This window comes from Genypterus blacodes, unplaced genomic scaffold (assembly GCF_046128005.1).
Source record: "Genypterus blacodes isolate CSIRO-AG114 ecotype Tasmania unplaced genomic scaffold, CSIRO-AGI_Gbla_v1 ptg000222l_1, whole genome shotgun sequence".
NCBI classification, from domain to species: Eukaryota; Metazoa; Chordata; class Actinopteri; order Ophidiiformes; family Ophidiidae; genus Genypterus; species Genypterus blacodes.
In genome coordinates this window covers 205,092-230,795 of record NW_027467021.1, presented here as the reverse complement: position 1 = coordinate 230,795, position 25,704 = coordinate 205,092, and the positions used below count along the sequence as shown (strand labels likewise).

At 47.0% G+C, this 25,704-nt stretch overlaps 1 protein-coding gene and 1 long non-coding RNA gene across 2 annotated transcripts in view; both read right to left on the bottom strand.

Moving 5' to 3' along the window:
* Window positions 1-495: 495 nt before the first annotated feature.
* Window positions 496-24,938, bottom strand: igf2r (insulin-like growth factor 2 receptor). Its single transcript, XM_076170514.1, has 51 exons — window positions 24,737-24,938; window positions 23,786-23,925; window positions 20,077-20,195; window positions 19,157-19,255; window positions 18,334-18,466; window positions 18,065-18,176; window positions 17,702-17,810; window positions 17,394-17,553; window positions 16,891-17,083; window positions 16,688-16,791; window positions 15,692-15,856; window positions 15,431-15,577; window positions 14,584-14,736; window positions 14,304-14,441; window positions 14,017-14,167; window positions 13,726-13,900; window positions 13,515-13,630; window positions 13,214-13,367; window positions 12,941-13,117; window positions 12,751-12,846; window positions 12,529-12,630; window positions 12,156-12,318; window positions 11,851-12,024; window positions 11,600-11,749; window positions 11,329-11,507; window positions 10,949-11,036; window positions 10,577-10,786; window positions 10,364-10,494; window positions 10,134-10,237; window positions 9,817-9,950; window positions 9,528-9,724; window positions 9,300-9,426; window positions 9,075-9,206; window positions 8,120-8,279; window positions 7,685-7,793; window positions 7,520-7,601; window positions 7,285-7,418; window positions 6,966-7,115; window positions 6,729-6,887; window positions 6,283-6,493; window positions 6,045-6,197; window positions 5,697-5,931; window positions 5,399-5,535; window positions 5,140-5,257; window positions 4,495-4,641; window positions 4,178-4,356; window positions 3,881-4,067; window positions 3,650-3,796; window positions 3,487-3,556; window positions 3,073-3,354; window positions 496-2,905 (listed from the first exon to the last, which is right to left on the bottom strand). Exons 1-51 carry the CDS (start codon window positions 24,868-24,870, stop codon window positions 2,744-2,746), a joined length of 7,488 nt encoding a protein of 2,495 aa, XP_076026629.1. The 5' UTR covers window positions 24,871-24,938; the 3' UTR covers window positions 496-2,743.
* The window catches only part of LOC143016272 (uncharacterized), a 37,046-nt gene continuing 11,837 nt past the window's right edge, over window positions 496-25,704 (bottom strand). The window contains exon 2 of the long non-coding RNA XR_012965504.1: window positions 496-2,212. This is a non-coding gene — a long non-coding RNA (uncharacterized LOC143016272). The remainder of the gene's footprint in view (window positions 2,213-25,704) is intronic.

Below are 25,704 nucleotides of genomic sequence, written 5' to 3'. Positions count from 1 at the left end.
CACCAACAAAAACAGAACAATCATCTTCTCCCACGGTACCACCATCATCATCATCATCATCACAGAAACCTTCTCATGCTTCTGTTGTCACTACTGCACTGTATATTTCTTCCTCTCCAACCCAGCACAGACCGGCTGTTACTTCCCCTCAGTGTAGGACAGAGACAGAGAGGTTAGTGCAGAACCAAGCAGAACAGACTTTGGTGCTTACAGCAGAACGACTTCAGAGAAGAGGACTTCACATCGTCCACAGCTTCTCTGGAACCTGGCAGATGCTTCTCCTCTTCATCACCAAGTCAAAATCTGAGGTCAGTTTGGGTCAAAATGTTCACATTGAGTAATAATACAATATTTATTTTAAAATGTTCATATAAATGAACATCAGGCTTCTGAATAACGCCACACGGGATTCAACCTGCAGCCAGGTCACGGAAAAGTTAACCCTTTCTCTTCTGAACACCGTGTGTGTGTGTGGGATGTGTTTTTGTGGGGAAATTCTCTGGTGCGCAAAAAGTGATGTGTGTGTCCATTTCCTGTTGGCCACATGTGTTAAAAAGCTGGACAGAAGGGGGCGCCGTCTGTACAATCACTGTGACCAAAGCTTCATTCATGAGCTCAAACTAAAGTGAACCAGGTGAGTCTGCTTCTACTTTAACCTCCTTCTGTGGAAAGTGTTCAATGTTTATGTTAATTATGGCAATCCTCCATTTGAGTGACGCGTTTGTATTTCATCTTTAATTTTTACGTCTTTAAGGACAAGTGGCACCTTAGAAAAACTCGTGCATAGAAAAGCATCATAACACCCTGACTGCTAAGGGAAACCAATGTGGCATTAACTGATCAGATCAATAATGTTTGATGGGACGACTGTCCAGGATCAGGATAATAACTTTAGTTTGTGTGGATCACTGAATACTGTCCGACCTCATCCTTATCCCTTCTTTACGTCAAACAATCTTATCAATGTACCTCATGTTAAAAAAAGAAAAAGTGCAGTATTTTTTTTGTAATGGCAAGTTCTGTACATTCACACTAATGTGTGTGTGGAGAGGTTGATGTGAACTCTTCAGCTCCCCTAACAACAAATCAGTCATCTTCTTGAAGAGCTTCAGTGTTGTTTGGTAAACAGGTGAAGGGAGTCTGACTTGTAAGTAAACAATGTAAACCGAAACATTTTCTTTGTACATGTACAGTACATACTGTGAGTAAGTGGGTCTGAACCCAAACACTCAGACGCTCAGATGCTCATACTGTGTTGGCTTTAAGGTGTCTTTATACTCCAGGCTCATTGTTGGTTTAAATGTAAGTTAATTGCAGTAAATGAGGGATGAATCAGCCCAGATTGTCATTATGTGGAACACTGGAGTTCATTTCATCTTCTAACCTTTAATCCTTTATTTGCCTGCTTAGCTTGGTTGCTAAGCAGGCAAATCTGTTCAACGTAAGTGGAGTGTTTGCATTTCTAATAATATCTCCATGTCAGTGGTTGATCTCTGTCTTCACCTGTATTTGGCTTAAACAGCACCTTGGCCTACTGAGTCTCATTCCTGACTTTGTAACGTCCAAAGTTGGAACCTGAATACCAAAACTGAGCCTATAATGTACAAGAATGTGCAAGTGAAAAAGTTTCATATCTTCTATACATTATCCTCAGTGGTGGTTGTAGAAATATGGCTTTGGTGGGAGGGAGACTTCAAAACCCACGCAACTTAAAGTTTTATCAAAAGAAACATAGAACCTCCGTTCTTATCCACCACTCATTCATACTTAAGGCCGTCTCCATTTTGCTCATTGCACAGAACAGAGATACACACAGCTGACTGCTTCAGACAACCATTAAATTAAACAAACGTGAGCATTTCACCAGCAAAGACAACAAAAGGTCCATTATAGAACATCACCATCTATGTACACCGTCTCTGATCACAACAAAATCAATCTGTCCATGGACACAATTTATCATTTGGTGAAAATGTGAATTAGTTTCACAGTCAGGAAGGCATCGCACTTTCTTTAAGGGCAAAGAAAGGGAAAGATTTGCTTGGTAGCATCTGTATACAGCAAGAAAGACCCACGACATCTTCGTTCCCTTTAGAGAGCACAGAGGGAAAACACCTCCACTGCCCACATCCAACCAGTTTGGACCCGGACAACATTCTCTCCCTTCACCTTATTCAACAAACACTGGACACACTCTCTCACACACACACACCTGTGCTCCAGTACAGAAGGGAAACGGTACAGGAGGCTTTGAGCCGGTGTGTTCCTTTGTTTCCATTACTGATAAGTATTTACTAAGTATTTAGTTTCTGTGAGGAGACTTTATACTGTTTTCTTTTCAGTGAATACATCAACCGACTGAAACAAGGATGTGCTTCAATTCAAGTAAAGGACGGCCATTTTGGGTCCGTTTCCATTTGTACAGGGGCGCTGCAGCATTTCAGAATAAAGTGAGAGAGAATGGAGTCCAGGTGCAAAGTGGTTCTGAGGAAAGACTTAAATATCCTCCCATCAATAAATAACCAACCATGTGTGTGCTAATGTGGACATGTGTGGTCCCACAGTCTGGACAGAGTCTGAGGAGGAGAAGTGAAGGTGCCTTCCAACAAAAACAATCCCAAAGGAAAGGGAACGCCTTCTGCTTTCAACGTGTTGGTATGACGTCGTCGTCGTCGTTGCTGTTAAGGAGACATTCAGAGGAATCAGTTCCGATTGGATGAGAACATGAGGAGGAAGAAGAACCTCACACCCTGAGGAGATCCTCGTCGCTGTCGTCGTCCTCGTCTCGTTTCCTGCTGGCCGCTTTGTTGCTCCCGCGGTTGAGGCCTGAAGAGCGTGGTTTGCTGCTCTTCCTCTTCCTGTCCGAATCGTCCAATAGGCCCACCAGGTCCTCGTCGCTCTCCTCCTGAAAATGATGGATTGAGGTGAGCAGTTAAGAGCTGAGCTAGAAGATGAGAAGACAAGGAACTAGAGCTGCCAGGGTTCAAACATAAACAACCTTAGTGATCGTGTGAGACTGATGGTAAGTGTTCAGACGGCTCTGTATGGGCGTGGCGAGGAGCTGAGGCTCACCTGTAGGAAGACGCTGCGCAGGGCGGCGTTGTGCCTGGAGGCTCCAGATGATTTGGCCGCACTCACGCCCGGGACGCTCAGCACCTCGTCCTCGCTGTCGTCGTCCTCCTGCTCTTCCAGCGAGAAGGAGCGCAGACCGTCCGTGTTCACCCGTTTGGTGGTAATGTGGCCGTTGCCTTGGTGACTCTTCCCCCGACGTGAGGAGGAGGATTTGGGAGGGGCGTCCATCTCCTCCATCAGCCACTCCATCTCCTCCTCACCACCCTCTTCATCCATATTGACCTGAGGAGGTGCAGATGGAGGTACAGATGTGGATTCACCTCAGATCCACCATGTGCTTTCACACATTCAGAACATTTACAGTGGAATTGTTATTTTGACGGACATAAGCATGAGGTCCATAGGCAGATGTACCTTAGAGTATTTATAGGAGACTTGGTTTCCTCTCCTGCAGCAGCCGGCCACCTTCTGGATCACCAGCTCCCTATGAGGAAACAACAAATGATCAACCACAACATCCAGGACAGACGGGTCTCAAAGACAGCAGGTCTCTCCCTCTGACTGTGTGTGACCTCACCTCCTCTCTCTCTTGTGGAGCAACAGGACCAAGACACAAACGGTCAGAACCAGCGACAGGAAGCTAAGCACCAGCCCCAACGCCTGACTCCGCCCAGAAAGACCCACAGTTCCACCGTCGACATCGTTCGTCTGAGTGTCGACAGTTCTGCAGGAGGAAGGGGAGAGAGTTTAACCCTTTAGATGTTAGAAAGACAAGATGAGTGATGTGTGTGTGTGCGTGCTTACTCACATGAGGTCACACACAGCATTAGTGTGCCACATGAACAGATAGGTGCATTCGTCCGTCTCCCGCATGAACTCGGGGATGCCGACCCCAGCAGACGGGTAACAGTGGAACATGATGACGGACGACACCATCTTGCTTTTCTCCCGTCCGCACACGGACTCTGAGGAGACGATCACGTCCAGGTTTCCTCCTGAGAGAAAGAGTGTGAGAGTCAATCCGGTGTGTTTCTGCTGTCACATCCTGTAGCTGACTGTGGTTGAGTGTTTTGTACGGGTGAGACCACTTCACACACTCCCTTACCTTTAATGAAGTACTTGGCTTTGCTGGACGTGCCGATCTTTCTTTGGAAGTTCTTGTTCAGTTGGACCTGGCAGATGTTGGCACCGACACAGCTGGACATGTTGGAGATGCCTGACAGCTGGATGTGGTAGATGTAGCGGTCGCCGTTGGGACGAAGGTCGCCAGATGCCTGATGATGGCTGAGAAGAGTAGGAAGAAGAGTTATAAAGTTCTGTTCTTAAGTTTGTACAGGCTATTGAACTTTTCCACAGTATTCTAATTTACTGAGTGCACCTGTAGATAATGTGCAGGAGTGTGTGTGAGAAGTGTGTGTTCACCTGAAGTAGAGCGGCCCCAGACTGAGACTGAGTCCAGTGTGGGGCACCTGTATGGTTCCGTTGATCAGCTCCACTTCCTGTTGCTTGACCTCGCAGGCTGCACGAGTCTCCCAGCCGATCACAAACTCATTGGTCGCATCATCAATACTGCTCACACACACACAGAGAGGAGACGGCTTAGTAACACTCCACTGTATCATTCTGAGTGGAATGTAAGACTGTAAGGAGCAGATTTAACATGAGATGATAATAAAAGCATAAAGCACTCAGCTGACTGACCTGGTTGTGTGTTTATAAAGGGCCGGTGTGTGAACATTCAGACGCAACGCAAGAAAGCAGAAACACTAAAGAAATGTCATCCTTTTCAAACCTCCAGGGTGAATAATTAATACTTTGTCCCCCAGCTGACTGACTGACGTACACCAGAGAAACTTTAACTTAGAGGACAAACACTTCTCTGTCATTAACTCACAGTTGTGCGTCCTGACACACTGAGTGAGTCAATGTTTCTCTAGAATGTTTTGTCCTAAAACCTCACACGTGTGTGGGCTGAGCAGTTCAGAAACATTACGCAATAAAGCCCACATGATGGAAGTTAATATTAAATGTTTCCTTACTTAATGTCCTCCCTGCGGACGGACGTACCTGATGATTGACGGCTGTCCCACTGTGGATCCACAGCTCAGCTGGATCACCGTCTTTGCCTTCAGGCCGTTCCCGTAGACGTCCTCTCCCAGGGAGTAATTCATGAAGATCTTTCCATCTGCAGAGGAAAACAAAGAGCTGACCTGTGATTTACTGCAGAATCATCATCACCACTCAGATATCAAACATTTAAAGGCACAAAGTCATTTGACAGTCCTGTCTGTTGAATCAGACAGGATGACTTGAGGTCTTGACCCACCAGTGTAGCTCATCCTCTGAGTGTAGACCAGACCCAGGGACTGAGTCTGTCCTGCTGCTGAGCGCCGGCACACAGACGCTCCATCTGGACATCCTGGAGATCCTCCATGGATGCTCTGGCACAGGTTAAAGGTGTAGCTGAGGGAGGACATGAAGAGAATTTACCAGGGGGTGAAGGTCAACCAGCACAATACAGAGAAGTGTGAGGAGAGGATTTAACTTCTTTACCTCCAACATTGTTCTGTGACTGAATATGAAACATCAGGTAAAGAAAGTGTTCCTAAGCTACACAGACTTACGAGTCTCCTCTGTGGCTGAACTTCCAGGGCTCGGTGAGGGAGGAGAGGGCTCGCAGGTCGAAGGTGTGATGCCGACTGACCAGCTTACACTCCATCTTCTTGGAGAGGCAGACGGCACTGGTCCTCCACTGGAACGTAGCCGAGCAGCCTCCGGTTTCAGAGATCAGCTGCGGGGAGCCGTGCCCTGCGGCGTGGTCGCAGGTGAACAGTATGGAGGACTGGCGCTTACCGAACGCTGCGGGAGAGAGAAGAAGAAGAAGGGAGTTAAAGGGCAGGAATGCAAAAAAGATTCACTCTCTGTAATTCAACTACGACCAGCTGCTAGTGAATGTTAACCCTTTCTGTTACCTGTGCCACAGAAGCCCCACTTCTTGTCGACGTCGTAGTCGGCGGTGGTGGCGCACCACTTCCTGCCATCTGTCCGTCCGTCTGTGGTGCACTCTGTGTACGACTTCTTCATGAAGTTGAAGGGGAACACACACAGCTCAGCCTCATTTGTCACTGGAACACACAGATCAGAACATTCATCAAGTTTATCCAACATCTGTGCTCCTTCAGTCCCATAAGTCTGAGATGTGAGCCGTACCTGGAGGACAGGCGTCTCCCCCCCCGTACTGCATCAGGACGCCCTGCTCCTCGTGTTTGTAGTCCATGGTCATGGCCTGGGTGAGGCCAAACGATGCTGCTGATGCGCCCGGACCAGAACCGGTCACCCTGCAGACGGCTCCCTTCTTACAGGCTGGATCTGCCACTGAGCCGCACACGTTCATCTGGTACTTACTGGAGCCAACGGGTACCTGAAGCACAGGAAGCAACACCTGAATAACTGGACTGAAGACATACAGTACATCAGACATGGTTAGAGAAAGAGTAAAGCTATGAGGATGTTTGAGTTTCAAATAAAGGACCAAACGATTAAACACAAGAAGTAGGTCAGTATAAATTGTGCTACTTGTTTCCATTCCTTTACAAAACACTGAGTAGAACTACACCGGTCCCTAAAACAGAGTGGCACTTGGATGTTCAGATCACCTGGACTTCACCGGAGAGAACCGACAGGTCAAAGGTGAACTGGAGCTGGGAGTCTGTGAGTTGGCAGCCGGTGAACTGGGTGGCGTCGGAACAAACCAAAGGTGTCGCCCACTCAAAGACGAAGGCGCAGCCCTGCCGCCTCAGCATCTGGGGAGAGCCCTACGCACGCAGGCACAAAGGTCAGAGGTCAGCGCTGCGGTCAGTGGCTCTGATACGACTGATGAAGACACTACTGACCAGGTCCAGGCCTCTCTGGCAGGAGAAGATGATGGTGGAGGTGTAGTTCTGTGTGGCGTTGGTCAGGCACTGGGTGGGGCTGCTGTAGGCGATGAAGACGTCATTGGTCTCTTTGTTGATCTGAGGGCCGGCGGAGCTTCGCCCGATGTCCTGGGGGATAAAACAATAAAATGATGGAAAGGAAGGAAAACATTGATGTAATAAAGTTTCTACCAGAACGACGTCTGCAAGAATTAGCATTAGCCTCCAGTTTCAGGTCAGAGTGTGTGTGTGTGTGTGTGTGTGTCTGTGTGTGTGTGTGTGTGTGTGTGTCTCTCACCACAGGAGGCCCTTCATCAGGGTCCATACAGACGACAGCTCCAGGGGGGCAGGTCACCCCAGGAATGGGGTTCAGAGGCTGACAGGCGTTGATGTAGAAGTCTGGAGATCCATCGTTTTGATCCAAATCGTCGTCTGGAAGTGCAGAAGTGGAGCAAAAACACACAGCAACAATGAAGAAGCTGCTCTAACCTGACCCCTGACCCTCAGGAAGACGGAAACCTCAACCCACTGACCTTCTGCAGTGTAATAGCCACTGACATGAATGAGAGGAGTCAGGTCGATCAGAGTGGAGCCGTTCTGCACCGAGCACTTCACCTGAGAGAATACAAACAGATGAGTGGCATGTATTCTGCTACACCGACTAAGATCCGCTGACACGGCGACACAAACACACTTACAGGTTGTTCGCAGACGAGGGGTGTGTGGAGAGAGAAGAAGTGTGTGCAGGTCTCTGCGTCTGAGTCGATGAGCACAGGCTCAGGGGGGGCCGAGCCCATGGCAGGAGGTCTACACAAACAACCAGAAAGGAAACAGTATGAATTTAAATGTACAGTACATAGAACAAAAAAAATAGATGCACTGACAGGAAGTGTGTTGTGTGTTGTGTAACTACGTCTCGTCCCAGGTCAAGCTTTCTATGCTGGGCTCAGAACTTACCAATCAACCCTGCTGAGCAAACTATCTCGTGACCCCGAAATAATGGAAGAATGTGTGATAAAAAGGCACAAATGGATTGAAGTGTAAAGGCTTGGATTTGATCATTTCATCCTAAACATTTAACGGTCTGATGCCATGACAACAATAACAACCTCAACCACAGACAGGGTGAGTACCTGCAGATGAAGTGGATGATGGTGTTGTGTTTGAGGGCCGGGTTGGCTGAGCAGGGGCTTCCTCCCTCATAGGCCAGCTCCAGCACGTGATCCTGGAAGGAGAGCTTCCTGCTCACCTGACCGCCGCTCACCACACTGCCCGTCTCCTTAATACACACACCTGGAATACGCCAACATGTACAGGTGAGGCTCAATACATTAGAATACAATACGTCTGCCCCGTGATTGTGTCGCCGACTGAACCAGACAGAGAGAATGTAAAGGCTCAGAAGGTGATTAGAGTGAATGAGCTGATCAGAGTGAGACAGCGTGAGGCTACAGTATTGAACTTAAGGTGTTCAGGAGCTGTGAGACAGAATATCTTGTTTGGTTCTCTGCTGTAGTTGACGCATGTTCCTCTTACATAATCCATTTGAATGTGTAAGCTGAGACTTAATCAGTTACCAGCACACGCTGTGGCTGGGTGAGAGCCTAACGAGGCCTAACGGCGTTAAAGAGGCTCTTTAACGTCACAGCGGGGAAATCTCATCTGATCACACATTAAATAAATAAATGATGAAAAGAGGGCGAGGTGTTTGGAGGTATCAGTTTCTGCAGTTGTGATCAAAGCTGTGTGTGCTTGCTGCTCTCTTCCATTTCTGTATGTGCCTGTACAGTTTGCACGTCCGGAGTGTTTACATCAGCGTGTCACTTCTGTTTTAAGCAGCATCAGATCCTGAATTTAAGGAGAAACACACGCCCACTCTGTGTAGTGACAGGATCAGATAGAGGCATCATCTGAAACAGCTGGATTTTAGAAAAACAACGGTAATCTGTGACAATGCTGCCCTCTAGTGGACTTTAAACCAAACTGACTTCATTGCCGGCCCTTTAAATCAAGCTGTCAAACTAAAGTGAGTAACCTGAGCACCTGAGAGATGACATGAAGACTGAACTGATGGAGGGAGCAACATACCGGTTCCTGCGTCACATCCGGTTTTGGGCGCTTCTCCGCAGATGTTGAGGCGGAACATTTTCCTGTGGTCGTTATGATCGTACACAGTGTAACCTTCCGCTTTGGCCAGGGAGTTCAGGTCAAACAGATGGCCTGGGGATAATGGAAGGTTTGATATGATTCACTTCTAAAGCCTCAAAGTGCTCAGATGGTCTGTGTGTACCTGTGCCATGTTTTGCGTCTTACCTGTGGCAGGGTTTGTGACCCTGCAGTCGTCATGCTGGTTGCTGTTGAGAGGGCAGGCGGCGGCGGTTAACCACAGGAAGGTGTACACACAGTCCTCAATGGCAGAGATCAGAGTGGGCCGTGAGTCCTGGATAGAGACAGCAGGTTAAGGGTTAACAATACTAACATATATCCAATATATAACCAAGCTGCCTACATACAGTGTGACAGCTTCAGTTTATCCCTCACCACTTTGTCTTTGTCACACTTGAAGCGAATGATTGTGCTCCTGTTCCTGCTGCCATCAGGACAGACCCGCCCGCTGGTGTACTGAATCCTCAGGACGCTTCTGTCCCAGGTGGGCCCAGACGTCACCTCGCCCAGACTCACGTACTCATCTCCAGCCTTCAGACAGGAGGCGGCACTGGACAGACATTTCCAAGAACCTGTGGTAAAGGAAAGCAGAGAGGCTAACGCTGTACGACAACGACAGAATCTGATCCTTTAGGGATGAAAACATGAATGTGTCCACACTGACCTCCCTGCTGCACCAGAGACCTGCAGACATTGATGTAGAAACGCTGACTGGTGTCACCAGTAGAAGCCTCCACCTCCCAGTTCCGACTCTCCATGGCCAGAGGTGAAAGGTCATACGAGTGACCCTGGCCATCACTGCAGACAGGGAACACACAGAGTGACATGCAGACTGTTAAAGCCAGGATGAAGCTGTGCTTAATACAGCTGAATGTGACAGAACAATAATAATGTGCTTGGAGGATGAAGCTGTAGCCTAAAGGAGGATGAGAGAGAGGATGAAGATGTAGCAGAGGCAGTAGTTGCAGTAGTTGTGTTTACTTGTAGGAGCAGCTGGTGGTCTTGGTTGGGATGCAGGCCAGGGCCGTCCTCCAGCTGAACATGTAGGTACAGTCTGGAGTCTCTTTGATAAACTCTGGCACTCCCTTGATGTGAAGGAACACAACGACAACAACCCGTCAATCAACTAAGCTTTACATGTGGACATGTGGGATCTGTGGCTGTGTTAGCTGCGTCCTGTCTGTCTGTCTGTCTGTCTGTCTGTCACTCACAGGGTGCCTGTCGGGGTGGCAGGAGAAGTAGATCTCTGTGGACCTGTGGTATTTCTTATGGCAGATGTCCCCGCTGGTGTAGTTGAGGATCAGCTGGTCGCCCACAAAGCTCAGATCCTGGCTGGCCTTACCTGCAGATCCACAAACACATGTAAACAAACACAAACACCGCATTTCCATAAGTGCAGCGCTGCTTCTTTCGATATTCCCTACCTGCAACCTTGGAGGTATTTCCCGCCACCTGGCAGGAGGAGACGGCTTCACTGCCTGTGGCTGAGCTGGGGCAGACGTCTCTCTGCAGCCCCCCGCAGACAGACAGGTGGTAGGTGTATTTCCCACTCTTGAGGGGATAATCCTTCCCCTTCAGAGAGCTCAGGTTGAACTCATACCCAGACTGAGGGTCACGAACCCGACACTCTTGACCTGGAAGGAGGAGAGCGGAGAGTGACCTCAGAGGGCGATCTTCACTTACTCACTCAAAAGCACGGTTTAATGTCCTATTGATTTTAAAAAGTTAAATAACAGAAATAAGTATTGCTACAATCCACTCACCCACTCACACACTCACTCTCACACACTCCTTACCTTGAGCCTTCCTGATCCGACAGGCTTCAGATGTCCTCCAGATGAAAACATACTCGCAGCCATCTTTGCGGTCAAACATGGGCGAGCCCTGGAGACACACACACACACACACACACACACACACACACACACACACACACACACACACACACACACACACACACACACACACACACACACACACACACACACACACACACACACACACACACACACACACACACACACACACACACACACACACACACACACACACACACACACACACACACACACACACAAAATGACAATCCTAACCACACAATCTAAACATGGTATGAAAACTGATCTGATGTTGTCAGCTCGGCCTGGATGTTTGGAGTCGGGCTCTCAGCACTCACCGGGTTGTCGTCACACTGGAAGATGATGCGTGTGGAGTAGCGGGACGTCTCGCCGCACTTGTCCCCGTTGCGGTACACGATGCTGATGGAGCCGTCGTCTGCTACTTGTGGACTGGACTGGATAAAGCCCAGGTTGTAACTGGTGCCACTGATCACAGCACAGGCACCCAGGTGACCCACTGCAGAGATCACAGAGACACAATGATGACACACCTGACACGGAAACAGTGCAGGTCCACCTCTCACGTATGTGCAGGACAAACACACTGACCAGGACATTGGTGCAGAGAGGGGAGGGGTCTGCACACGTTGATGTAAAAGATGCGTGACTTGGCCACATCTGCTGTATCCATGGGAATCCAGGGGCTGTCCTCTGCATCCCTGCTCAGGTGACTCAGGTCGTATTCGTTACCATGGGGATCTACGTGGAATAGAGAAGCATATAGGCATCCACTTCCTCTGGATCAATTTACAGAAACTTGTACAAGTACAGACTTCATACGTCGGTGTTTGTGTTCTTACCAATAATGCGACAGTCGACAGGCGCAGGGACGCAGGCCAGAGGGGTGGAGAACTCAAAGAGCACGTCGTGGGTGGTGTGTGTGGACGAGCTGAACTCCTCACCCAGCAGCTTTAGGGAGCCAGAGTGAGCGTCGGTGTCACACACAAAGTTTATGGTGAAGGTGTCCCAAGTGGCTGAGGGAGGAGAAGGATTAGGATGAGAACATGAAGAGAGAAGAGCAGGGTAGCTGGCTGCTCTGTGTGTGTGTGTGTGTGTGTGTGTGTGTGTGTGTGTGTGTGTGTGTGTGTGTGTGTGTGTGTGTCACCTGTGGGTTTGTCCAGGTTTCCTTTGTAAGTCAGTGTGAGCAGCCCGTCAGTGGAGTACTGGAGGGTCTTCTGCACCCCGACGGCGCCGACGGGCTGTCCGTTCTCCAGCTCGCATCCAGCCATGCCCTCGCCGCAGCCCACAGCGTCTGAGCAGATGTTCACCTACAGGACGGGTTCACAGACAGGGTTCTTCATTTTGACAGAATTTCACTGAGAGTAAGCCACACAGAGCCCAACATGAGGGGAAACTAGAGCAAAACAAAGGCTCCACACAGCAGGAGAGGCTGGTGTAGGCGGGGCTTGATGTGTGTGTGTAACACTGGACAGAACTCTGTGTGTGTGTGTGTGTGTGTGTGTGCGCTTCTGTCTTACCAGGAAGGTTTTGCCATTGGCTTGTGTCTTGTATCCGGTCTTAGAGGCCAGCGGCTGGAGGTTGAACTCAAAGCCGGTGTTAGGATCCACCACAGCACAACTCTATGAGAGAGAGAGAGAGAGAGAGAGAGAGACACACACACACACACACAGATTACAACAATGATGTCAACAAATCTTTTTAATTTTTCACTTTTTCATGATTTCCATGACTGAACTCACGTCCTTCTTGGTGGTGGTGATGGCACAGGCCGCCCTGGTCTCCCAGATAAAGTTAGCAGTACAGTTCTGGTACATCAGGAAGCGAGGCTCTAATGACTGCACACAGGGAGACACACACACACACATAAGCTACATGTTTATCTCGAGGACATCACGCTCCAGTTTCAGGGTGTATGATAATCTGACTCACCACAGCTCCCCTGGAGCAAACCAAATGGATGCGTGTTGTGTAGGTGAGCTTCAGGCCGTCTGACAGACAGATGGAGCCGTCTGTGAACTCCAGCAGCAGCTTGTCCCGCCCCTCGATGATCGGCCCTCGCTTGGCCACGCCCATGTTGCTGACTGACACCACTTCAGTCAGAGATCCCTGAGGACAGACGTGCAGAAAGGGTTAACATCAGAGCGACAGAGTACACCGGTGGTTTCTGACTGAACTCCAGTTGTCTAGCTTGTACACACACACCTGCACATAGGAGTACTTCATCTGGCAGACCGACGCCTGCCGGTCACAGCCCGGTACGGCGCTGAGCGGCCGACATATGTTGATGTAATACTTCCTCTTGGAGTCGGAGTGATCCATGGCCTGCCAGTTCCTGCTGGAGGTGGAGCGGGACAGGCTGGAGAGCAGGGAGAAGAATGGATGAGGTCACAGGGATGGAGCTGAAGAACAACATGACTCAAAAAACATCAGAGGTCAGTTACCATAGTAACATAACATAGGGACATTTCTCATTGGGTTTGTATTGTGTATGAGCGTGCATTACCTGGATAAGTCGTACTGATCCAGAGTGATGGGATCCGTCACCAAACACTCATGAGGCCTCTCAGGACACGCGTAGGAAGTGTACCAGCGGAAGTCATACGTGTAGTTATCCTCCACCTGAATGAAGATGAACATGCAGAGATTACTTGAATGAATACGGCGTGTAAGGGATATGGAGAGGAGGTTAAGAGTTAAGGGGAAGAGAAACTGACCTGGAATTCCGGTTTTCCAGCCCCGGCCTCTGGGTCACAGAGGAAGGAGATTTGGGTGGATCTCAGCGTGTGCTCGCCATCGTTGTACGGGGAACCGTTGCCGTAGCTGAGCTTGATCAGACCATCGTAGTAGGACAGATGAGAGTTGGCTTCTCCTAGAGTCCACGCCTTAGAGCTTTAGAGGAAGAGAGAATAATATATAAGGACGAGTTAAAAGCCTTTCCTTTGTCTGCAGCTGCTTTTCTTCTAAACATAACACCAAGCTAATTACAGAGAGGGCTACTCTCTTACCTCTTTTCTACCTGGCAGGCTCCAGCCCTCTCTGCACAGGTAGAAGCATGCACAGGGCCGCACACATTGATGTAGTAGTCATAGTTGTTGCTGCTCAGGTTGTAGAACCCGCCCTCGGGTTTGGAGAGAGGAGACAAGTCGAAAGAGAACCCTGGGAAGTCACAGGACAAATAAGAGGCTGTCTGCTCCTGACATCATACCTCTCACAAATGTTTGCACTGAGTCACTGACACACGGGACTAAACATGTGTGTGTGTGTGTGTGTGGTGTATTGAGCCTTTTCCTACCAGCCTGTGCGTCCTCCACCTTGCAGTCGTCTCCTTGTGTCCTTGAAAGGACACAGGCCGCAGCCGTGTACCACTCCAACTCGTACACGCAGCCGTCGGATGAAACGCTGCGGAGCATGGGAGCGCTCTCCAGGTCGCCTACAAGCAGAGGAGGAAGAAAATGATTCACATGCAACACTGACATGAAAACAGCTCAGAGAAGAAGAGGATCAAAGGTTACAGGTTAGATTGAAGGCAGCACAGTGAAATGTTGCCTTCCTCTCCTCACGGTCAAGCCCACCTGGTTTGCACTTGAGGGTCAAAATGGTTTTGATCTTCATCTTCGTGCTGCACTCGTCCCCGTCGGTATAAACCAGTCTGATGTCATTTCCCGTCTCAGTTTTCTGGGGCGGTGAGAGAAAGCTGCCCAGGTTGACAGCTTTGTGTTCTTTATCTGAACCAGAGACACACAGAGAGACACACACCTTACACACTGCTGGTCTACTGGTCACATGGTCTACTGGTCACATGGTCTACTGGTCACATGGTCTACATCCACAGCAGGAACCTATTCTGGAACCCAGGACCATGTGAGATCCATCATGGTGGTGTTACTGTAGGTACTAGTACTCATTTGTCAGTGTCATTGAATTGTCTTTTCTCATTATTGACATTTAAAGTGCAGTTGTGTGGACATGCAGAGTTCCTCACAGAGCGAGATGATGTGAGGGAGTTGTTGAGACAGAAAGGGAGAGTGAGCAAGAGAAACAAAACTAAAAGTTAAATCAGAAGCACATTCAGCAGATCCTTATGTGAGAGAGCAGAGCTGCTGGCTCCTCTGCTGGTGTCAGTCTCCTCTCACTTCTGCAGTGCCGTTCAAATATTCAAATGTCATCGACAGGAAAAGGAAATCACACACACAACAGCGTGATGAGTGTGTTCTGGTGTCTGGTTGCCAGTTAGGGTTAGTTACTCAAATGATGCAGCTGCTGTGATGAGGTTATTTATGTCTCATTTACTGAGAGAACGCCCCTCAGATCCATCCTGGCTTATTGGAGCGAGGGTTAAAGTTCCCCAAAGCCCAACGGTCATTCTTAAGAGCCAAGGAGATCAAATCCTCCTCTTTCCATGATTTAGTTTCTCCTTACCGACAGCACAGATGGCAGCTTCCTGCGGGCAGCCGACAGCTCCTCCCCTCTGGATGACTTTGTGACAGACGTTAAGGTAGAAACGCTGCAGGTCAGACTTTGGAGAGCTGGCGTCCACCGCCTCCCAGTTCCCACTGACCTCCGACTCTGATGGACACAAGTGAGTGAGTTTGTAAAGAGTGAAGAGTTTGCGTCAGGATCTCAGTTGGAGAGATGTTTTTAGAAAGCGGACATGTAAATTAAAGATCACGGCTCTCTCACCGGGGAATCTTGTGAGGGGTGAAAGGTCATAGTGCTTGGTGGCGTCGGTGACCCTGCACAGTAGGTCCTCCTTCTCCTTCACGCAGGCGTACGCTGTGTCCCAGTTAAAGTAATAAGTGCAGTCTGTCTCACCAGTGAACACCGGAGCCCCTCGTCCTCCATTAACTGTGGAGAATAGAGCAGAGTATGAAGTCACAGCTGGGATTCAAGCTGGAAAACTGGACTTTTGGATCAATATGGAAAACAAAAAAACATCAGGCATCAGTTTACTGCACCACATTAAGTATGCAGGTGAGAACTGTAACATGTGATATGTTACATACATGTACCTACAGGCATTACATTACATTACATTACGATCATTTGGCAGACGCTTTTATCCAAAGCGACTTACATTACATTACCACCCTTCGCAGAGGGGGGAGCAATTGAGGGTTCGGTGCCTTGCTCAGGGGCACCTCGGCAGGGGCTCGAACCGGCGACCCTCCGGTTCCCAAGCGGAAGCACTACCCACTGAGCTACTGCCTCCCACAAAAACATACAGCTAGGCTCATTAGAAAGGTCACATCTTATTACTCAGAATCACCCACAGAGATGAAAGCATCGTCCCACACTACGACTGAACTCTGTAGACAAGCTTTGCCCCCTTGATTTGAACTTTAAATATACATACTTCCTATTTCTACTTTATAACACCACTGAAATGAAGGATAATAAAAAGGAAAATGAGTTCCCTTTCATAGAAGCGTCAATAAAATGATATAGATCACATCGATCACCTTTCTGTTACTGAGTCACTGAGTTCTAAAAGTAGATGATTGATTGACAGAGCCCAAGCTGCAGAGTCAACCTGACATAATAAGTAGATAACCAGTGGTGTCTCATCCTGACATCACCAGCAGGAAGTTGTCCGGTCACAAGAAGATGTCAGTTTGGTTTCCTGTCTGACTGAAAGGTGGTGATGAGCTTCATTTGTTTGACTCTCTGCCCACTCACTTGCATCCTTTTTGCACTCAAAGTTGATGATGGTCATTCTCTGGAAGCCTGAGGAACATCTGCTACCATCTGGGTAGATCAGGGTCAGGTCTCCATCAGAGTATCTGCAATGGAGTGGGAAGAAAGTTGAATTCAAGCGGAGTCTATTTGTACTCAAAGTTTCATTACTGCTGCGATGCAACGACTGAAGGAACACAAAGTACCGTAGTAATTGGTTCTTGTATTTGCCGGCAATCTTCTTGACATCTGCGTTGTTCTTCACCTGACAGGAGGATATAAACTCTCCACGGCTTCCACACCCACCAGCTGTGGTCTCCCCACACACATTCAGGTAGAACACGTAGCTTTCACCCCCGCTGGTGGAGCCAGAGTCTGCGTAGTACGGATGGTCTATAGCTGCACACACACACACACACACACACACACACACACACACACACACACACACACACACACACACACACACACACACACACACACACACACACACACACACACACACACACACACACACACACACACACACACACACACACACACACACACACACACACACACACACACACACACACACACACACACACACACACACACACACACACACACACACAGATATTGACATCTGAGGATATTTAGAACTATAGTGACTACATTTATGAGATATGTCTGAATGAAAACAAAGTGATCTGGAGGTGTGACAGCTTACAGGTCAAGATGAGAGGGGTCAGGTCTATGGAGATGTCATGCTGGTCACTGTTGAGTTTGCAGGAGTGGCTCTCCAGGTAGTCTCTGTGGCAGGCGTACTCAGTCACCCACTCCACCTCGTAACGGCAGTTCACCGCTGCAGTCATCTTAGGAGTGCTGCCCTGGAGACACAAAGGAAACCACTGTCAGCACAACAGGAATGTTCTTTTCACATACAGAGGAGACACAACACAGGAGAATTAAAGGAAAGTTCAGTCCCATGAGGGGAATAATGTGATGTATTTAAGAGTGCATATTGGTGTGACCTACTGAGTGTCTCTGTGAGGGACAGATGAAGGTGATGTTGACAGCAGGCTTGTGTCCGTGGCAGAGCTCTGGAGGAGAGGAGCCATCGATGACTTCATACTGTAACGTCAGCCTTTGAGAGGGAGGAGAGGAGAGGAGAGGAGAAGAGAGGAGAGGAGAGGAGGAGAGAGTTTGACATCTTCTACATTTAAGATGCAGTATTTCAACATGGCAGTCACTCAGACACATAAGAACACAGACTGAGGTGGTACAGACCCACTCAATGTGTCCTACTGAAAAAAGGAGGAATCCCTCTTAAACTGACACAATGAGCTGAAAGCAGCCTGTTATATATTCAGTCTGAGTTTAGATCAAGCAGCACTGCACCTGTCACTGGACAGCAGCTCCAGCTGCTTGGTAGGAGATCCCATACTGTAGGAAGCAGAGCCGGTGACCAGACAAGCTGCTGAGCCCACCGGACACGAGTCCCCTGGACGGTCTGGGAGAAGACGAGGAGGGATTTTAGATGAAGATGAGAAGAGGAAAGGCACTTGGCACTACACAAATATACTTAAATACATCCATCTGCTATGCCATCCATTCATCCAGCTCACCTTAGTCCACTCATCCATTCATACCTCCGCTCATATACTTACTGAGGCTACGGCAGATGTTGATGTAGAAGTCGATGGTGTCGTCGCCATCATCAACCAGGTAGCCTTCATCCCCTTTGATCAGAGGGTTCAGGTCGTGCTTCTTACCGTCCACGTCAAACACGTAGCAGGGAACCTGGACACAGACACAGAGGCAGGTTCACACTGCAGCAGGGACTTCTTTCAATCATTCAATAAAACATTTCTACCTTCGACGCGTCACAGAGGACAAATTCAAACAGTTAATATGATCATTATTCAAACACTGGATAATCCAATCATTGCTCTTCTGCTCTTTCAGAAGCAGATCTGTAGCTGATTTGATTTCATGCATTCTTCTTCTTTCCCCCCATGTTAACTCCACATGTATGTAACTCCACATGTATGTCACTGAGGACATGTGACGCGTCTCTGTCCTCACAAGGAGAGGAATGAAAGAACTGCCTATGACATCACCTTTGACACATCTCACTCCTCCTTGTCACTGACACCTTCAGCTCTTCCACCTCCCCCCCCCCCCCCTCCTTTGTCACGCCTCACCCGTGTGTAGGACTGCAGAGTGGGTGGAAGTGCAGAAACAATGTGCTGGCCTCCCCGCCCCCTCCTTTCGACCTGCTACAGCTGCATAACACCTCCACACCCACAACACCACCCATGATCTGCTATTCATGTGGCACTGCCAAGCATATCAAGTGAGCTACGTGTCAGGACCAACTTTCACATCTCTACAGGAGGAAGCAGAGCGCGGCTCACAGTGCTTGGATCAGCACATGAAGTCACAGAGAGATTCTCCCTTTAACAAATATGTTCAAATACAAACATTTACCTCTTTGTGTGGTTTGAATTTGTCCTGTCTGCAGGCTGTGTAGGTCCTCCACTCAAAGTAATGCACACACTGCGACACGGTGACAAACTCTGGGGTTCCCTGTCACACAAACACACAAACACACACAATGACACAAATCAAACTCATGGCTTCATTCAGTTCAGTTCAGCTCAGCTCTACCATAAAGAACAAGAACAAAGGATAAACATTTCTCTATTTCATCTCATGTTCAACCTTGAGGGGACAAACATTATGTAGAAAAATGTCTTCTCATACAGATTCAATAGAAACCTTCTATTGATCCTTGTTTAGTCAATAGGTTTCCTCCTGTGTTCTTGTGTTGCCCTGTGTTTACATATAGATACTTGTTATTTATTACAGGGGTCTTTGTAATAAACTATGGATTTTAATACATAGTTTAGTAAATTGGTTGTGTACATATTATGAGTTTCCTCTCACAGATTTACACTACAGTCAGTAAAGGACCTGAGCTGAGCATCTAAAGAGGTCGTCTTCTGTAGAAACAGAAACGCATCTTAATGAGGAGACAGGAAATGAAGTGAACCCTTCCTCAGCCACTCAGCCTACCCACTAAACCACACAGACCTCTGAGTGTGTCGTTCAACGCCGTTTCCACATGATGATGCATCATTTCCCCACATCATTCGTGACGATTGACAACCGACAAAACCATCATCATTGTTATTTGGATTTATACTTTGTACTTACTGGCAAAGATCACTGGCAAAACAATAAAAACAAAACTACATGGAGGTGCATGAATACAGTGTGTGTGTGTGTGTGTGTGTGTGTGTGTGTGTGTGTGTGTGTGTGTGTGTGTGTGTGTGTGTGTGTGTGTGTGTGTGTGTGTGTGTGTGTGTGTGTGTGTGTGTGTGTGTGTGTGTGTGTGTGTGTCTCACCATGGTCTTCCCACACTGGAAGGTGATGCTGGTTTGAATGTTGGTGCTGTTGCCGGGACATTTCCCTGTGCTGTTGTAATCCAGCACAGTGCCAGAGAGCCTCTTGAGTGACAGCTCACCTGAAGAACACAGCACTCATTACTAAACGGTCCAATTCACACTCAAGTGTCAAAGTGTCAACATGCTTTGTTCTTCATTTCAGCAGATTCATGCCTCTGAGGGGTTTCCAGATGGATCACAGTTTCCATACAAATACGGCAAAGTTAGGGCCGAGCGACGTCTGTATGATTCAATACTTTGTTGTTTGACCCAAGTTTAGGCATCAGAGCTTTATGTGGAACAGACAGTGACACAATCCAAGTGCACAAGCTTCACATTCAGAAACAGGGCGGGCAGAGCTGCTTTATGAACCGATGAAGTCAACTTAACTTATACATCTAAACCTTATACATAATGATTCACCAGCACGGAGGCATCCATCTGACTGATCAGAGGACGAGCCTGAGATAGATCCTTCACATGCAGACCACTTCCTCCTTTCCCACTGCTTCTTGTTTCCTTTTTTAAAGTTGACTCATGAAGTACAGTGATGACACTGTGGCAAATATAGAGCTGAGCAGAGACGAGGGAATGAGGTCATCTGGGGCACGAGGCTCCATATGAGTTACATGGCAGTGGGGTCAGCAGAGGTCAAGGTTATGTTATTATTCTGCCATACTGTCTGAGAAAGTAGGCCTCTATCTGTGTGTGCGTGTGCGTGTGTGTGTGTGTGTGTGTGTGAGAGATTGAGGCTCCGGTCAACGTCAACATATGCTTAAACAGGGAGCACATGAATGGAATTGTTGTACAGCTTGAAATGTGTGTGTGTCGGAAACGACGCGAGATGATAAGTAAAGAGATGGAACCGGAAAAATACAATTTCTGTTCCATTTGCTCCTTTCTCTTTGGGTTAATGTGTTGTTAGAGTGAGACACAGTGTGTTTGGAGTTCTCCAGCCGTGGGAGCGATCATGTCCTCCCATGAACAAACACGGCTGAAGATTTGCTTCCCTGTCAGAAGGAATAATGGATCATACAAGTTACATCAACAAGCCTTTAAGGCCTGTGATTGGTTGGATCAGGATGAACTGTAACCTTTTGCTCCTGTGGTAGAACGTGGAAAGATGAATTTTCTAGGCTGTTAGTACTGGAGATTAAACAACATGGCCGACTCTACTTCAGTTAGTTTATCTGTTGTTTAATGAGCACTGGGCCTTTAGAAAGAAGAGGCAGCACAAGAGACATGACAAGGCAAGACTCTCAGGGAGTTTAAAGTCTGTATGCGTGTGTGTGTGTGTGTGTGTGTGTTACATAGTGCAGCATGGTGTGAGTGTGTGTGTTCTGCTTCACGGTCAGCTCTCCATCATGTGATAAGACAGACATGATTAAACTTCGACCCCCTCTGATCACACTGTGTCTAGTTTGCAGTTTCTGTTCAGTTTACACACTTCCCATGTGTGAACAGTAAAGAGCCATAACAACAGAGAAGTGAAGAAGAAGAAGAGGAAGAAGAGGAAGACTATAGTTCTCCAGTTAAGTCGTTTGTCTGGCTTTTTTGCTGAATATCTTGTGACATCACACGGCAGAAAGCATTACAATGACATCAGTGTTGGTAGTATGCTGATGATGTCATAGGTGCAGGACGACCTCAATCCCAGTGTTCAGGCAGTTGCAAAACGCATCACAGGAGGCAAGAGAACAAAGGAGGGAGAGACAGGGGAAACCAAACCAAACAAGGGTCTCAGGTACTCTGAGTCAATGTCACAATTCCAAACATGTTACATTTAAGCTGCTGTCATTCATTCATTCATTCATACTGATCTATTAAAATGATGAACTCCCTCAGGTTGTAGGGGTCTAAGGTAATCGTTCCCTTTGCCCCTGGTTCTCTTCTACACAGAGTGAAGACTGCATAAGGTCTTTACTGTGTTATCTTGAGCTCACATTCCAGGGCCTTTATTGGCTAACAGCTTAGCCCCGGCCAAGTCTGTGTGTGTGTGTGTGAGACCTGGATATCTGGGTCAGATGACACTTCATGGTTTATGAGTTAGTGACACTAAACACCAATTTGTCAGAGAATTAGGGTCACAGTGTGAGGAAGAAGAGTAAATCTGTCCTGGTCTGAAATCATTCTGACTTCAGATTGAGTTCGTTCAGAGCTCAAATAAAGCAAAAACACAAATTATGATTTTTTTGGCGAGTTGTGCCTTGTGACCGACTGATTGAGAGTCAAAAGCGCTGGAAACTAACATCAGCATAGTGTGCTAACGCCATTTAACCTCTATTGAAAAACATAAAGGCTGCAGTAGAACATTAAAATATGCAATTGTATCACAATTTCAGCTGCAGGGGGACCGACCCTGGCCACTTTGCATAAAAGTACGATTTAAGAGTTCACAGTATTCAGCAGGGCTTACATGGCAAACTGCCATAACGAGCAAGAGATCATCCAAATGTCGTTACACAAATGTAGGCTGATGTAGCGTCGGTGACTGGAGCCCCGGGCTGAACTAAACACTAAATCATGTTCAATCAGTTTGTCACAGGCCGGTTCAGCAGACAGGAGGGCCGTCTCTGCTGAGGTCTGAAGACAGAGACGAGCCAGGGGAAGAATCAAGCAGAACTGAACTAGAAACAGTGAGATAAAGTCATTTTAGTGAGGAGTATTGATGTTGATCATGAGGTCTGGAGGCACTTAAATGTCAATCAGCTGAATGAGTATGATAAGGTTGTTTTTGCTCTGTGGCTAATAGATTGAACAATAGATCTTGTAATACGACATGATGGACGAGATCTGGAATTCTGGGTAATATTGTCTTCTGCCTGTCTGGACGGAAAACACATTTCAAGGATACCAAGGAGTGATTGAGTCAAACTGTGGCCCAGCATAGAGATGACTTTTCTCCGCAATAACAAAGGATTTTTTAAAACCAAACTCTGTTATCTGCATTATATTGCCAAGGGCTGGAAAAAGTTATAAAGGCAAACAAATGATCAAAAGGATAAAGCGCTCTCACAGATGGTTTAACAACAATGCAAAACAAGCATCATGAAAGTCGGGCACAAGCACTTGGAATCAAATGAAAGCCAACAAAAGGCACGAAACACCAACTGTGAAACCACCAGCTGCACAATGCTGATAAGATCTGCCTCTCACAGGGAAAGATACACACCACAGGCTTGGCAAATTCTAATTTTCCTCCTTCCTGAATAGTCAACAAAACACATAATACAGACCTATAAGGGGTAAATAGGAAAGCTAAGAAACAGCAGGTCCACTAAGACACAGACATGCATCTTGCTGACACACAGCAGCAGCAGCAGCAGCAGCAGATTGGGCCTCATCAGCACAGAAGATCAGATCTGCTAACGTACTGTGAACGTTGCCTGCGGCTACACTTAAGAAAACCTCTCAGCAGTGTGGCGTTTGCAGCATGGCTGAAGCTGCACCAACAAAACAGAGGAGTTGTTTTTGTAACACAGTAACAAAAGCAAGAATCAATACTTTTGGATGGATTGGATTCTTCGGAAATTCCAGGAAAATGAGAGCAAGAGCAAATGTGTTCAAACTACAGCTTCTGACCATTTGAATCCCACCACCAAGGCTGATAGGGGCTATGGGAGCCAGCTGTAAAGCCTCTACCCAGTGAGCTCCAGTGACATGTACTCACCCACAGACTGGTGGTCCTGGGAGGAGAGGTTGCGGGCGCAGACAGCCGTACCGGGGCCACAGATGGTCGAAGGCGAAGAGTCACATAGCTTCAGCGTGTACGACACTTTATTATCCAGGTCGATCGCTTCCCATTGATAACTGCAGCACAACAAAGAGTCCAAATTGAGCAAACACAACACAAGGCAGCACTTCTAACGCAACCATTAGTTTGGAAATGTAGGATAAAAATCACAAATAATATAATGTGTACTGCTATCGTTCATGTCTGAAATTAGATTGTGGTATAAATTCAAATAAACTTTATTTTTTAAAAAACATTTTCCCTTAATTGTTATTTCCTGCTTCCCCATCTATGGTTTCTTCTACCGTGACGTCATTAGAAACTGACATGCTGGGGAGATTCCTTCAATTATTTTTTTACGTGACTAATAATTAAAACACAAATATAAATGAAATGCATAAATTCTTCTAATATTCCTGAGACATTCTTCCTCTTAACTCTAGTAAATGTGCATTAGTTGTCAGGTTATATCCGCTTCTTTCTACAAATTACGAGATAATTCATTTAAAAAAAATATGCATAGTTGTAGCTTCAGTGTTAAGTAGCGAACAAAACGCTACATAAACAAGGAAATGAGAGCGGCGCGTTACCCTTAAGCTGGTTTTACAGGTTGAGTTCCATGTTAATTACCGAGTTACTGAATTATCCAAGCCATTGTTGTGTCAATATTTGGACAGCAGCTGTATAGGTGCGCTGGAAAGCTAATGTAACGCTAGCTTTGGTTGTAGTGTAGTCCATATATAAACATATTTACCAAAATGTCAACGCCCGTGCACTACCTAGCATGCTTGTCAAACAATAGGCACATTAATAATCAGTTGCTACGTTTTTAAAAAGTCGCTTCTGGTTCGATGTTTGTGGTTTCATTTTGCTGAATGTCTGGTTTACCTGCAGAGGTCTTGGTACCACAGGCTGCTCTCCTCCTGCGCTCCGGACCGGACAAAGAAACACCCCAAACATGTCAAGAGCAAGAGGACGGTTTTCGAGAGCGTACCATGGCTGGATTTATCCAAAAATAACATTTTTCTGTGGTGAATATAGTTTGTGATGGTCAACTAAGACGACATGATACAGCAGAGTCTGTCAGGTCTGAACCATACCAGAGGAAGTGAACGCATCACATGACACGGCATCACATGATACTCATCACATACGCGGCATTCACTGTCGGTGGGAAACTCTGGACACGTTTGAAGTAATCTTGAATAGATTTGTATTTTCCGTACAATCGACGGACATTACAGTTGATACCATGCGAATGACACTTGATAACAGGAGGCCGACGGTTCGGGATTTTTATCTAAGACATTTAAAGTAGTATTAGTTTGGTGAATGTGCGCCCCTCCCTCCAAATGAAGCACACGTTTTTCTGATTACTCATTGTACGAGCCAGCAAGGAGAAGCGATTCATACGGAAGCCAAAGCAATTAAAGAGACAGAGATCAATTTAAGTCATTTATGTTATTTCTGAATTCAATTATAACGAAAGTCGTTCAAAGATGAGCAAGTTCAAATAATTACATTTTATATAACAAATATCAATCATGGAAAACGATAAATAATAATAATAATCAAAAAAATAATTACGTGTGCTGCATTTGAATAAATACAAATGTAACTGTGGTATCAAAATCACCGAGACCAGGACGCTCTCATGAAATCCAATACAATAACACAGCTTGAACTCTGACACTGTGACAAAGAGTTGTTTTACCTCTTGCAATGTTAAGACACATATCGGTCCGATTTTTATTATGCACAAATATTCAATACATGTAAATTCATATTTTTGTATTCATTATTATGTCTGCATGTCTAGAAAGTGGGAGGCGAGTCTTCTAAGAAACACAATATTT

Excerpts from the sequence above, each read along its gene's own strand:
- igf2r (XM_076170514.1), bottom strand. The coding sequence starts at position 24,870 with ATGTTATTTTTGGATAAATCCAGCCATGGTACGCTCTCGAAAACCGTC. Across the intron at positions 14,168-14,303 it reads GGTGGAGGACGCACAGGCTG|GGTTCTCTTTCGACTTGTCT; the intron begins GTAGGAAAAGGC and ends GTGACTTCCCAG. Across the intron at positions 9,207-9,299 it reads GGTCACAAACCCTGCCACAG|GCCATCTGTTTGACCTGAAC; the intron begins GTAAGACGCAAA and ends CATTATCCCCAG.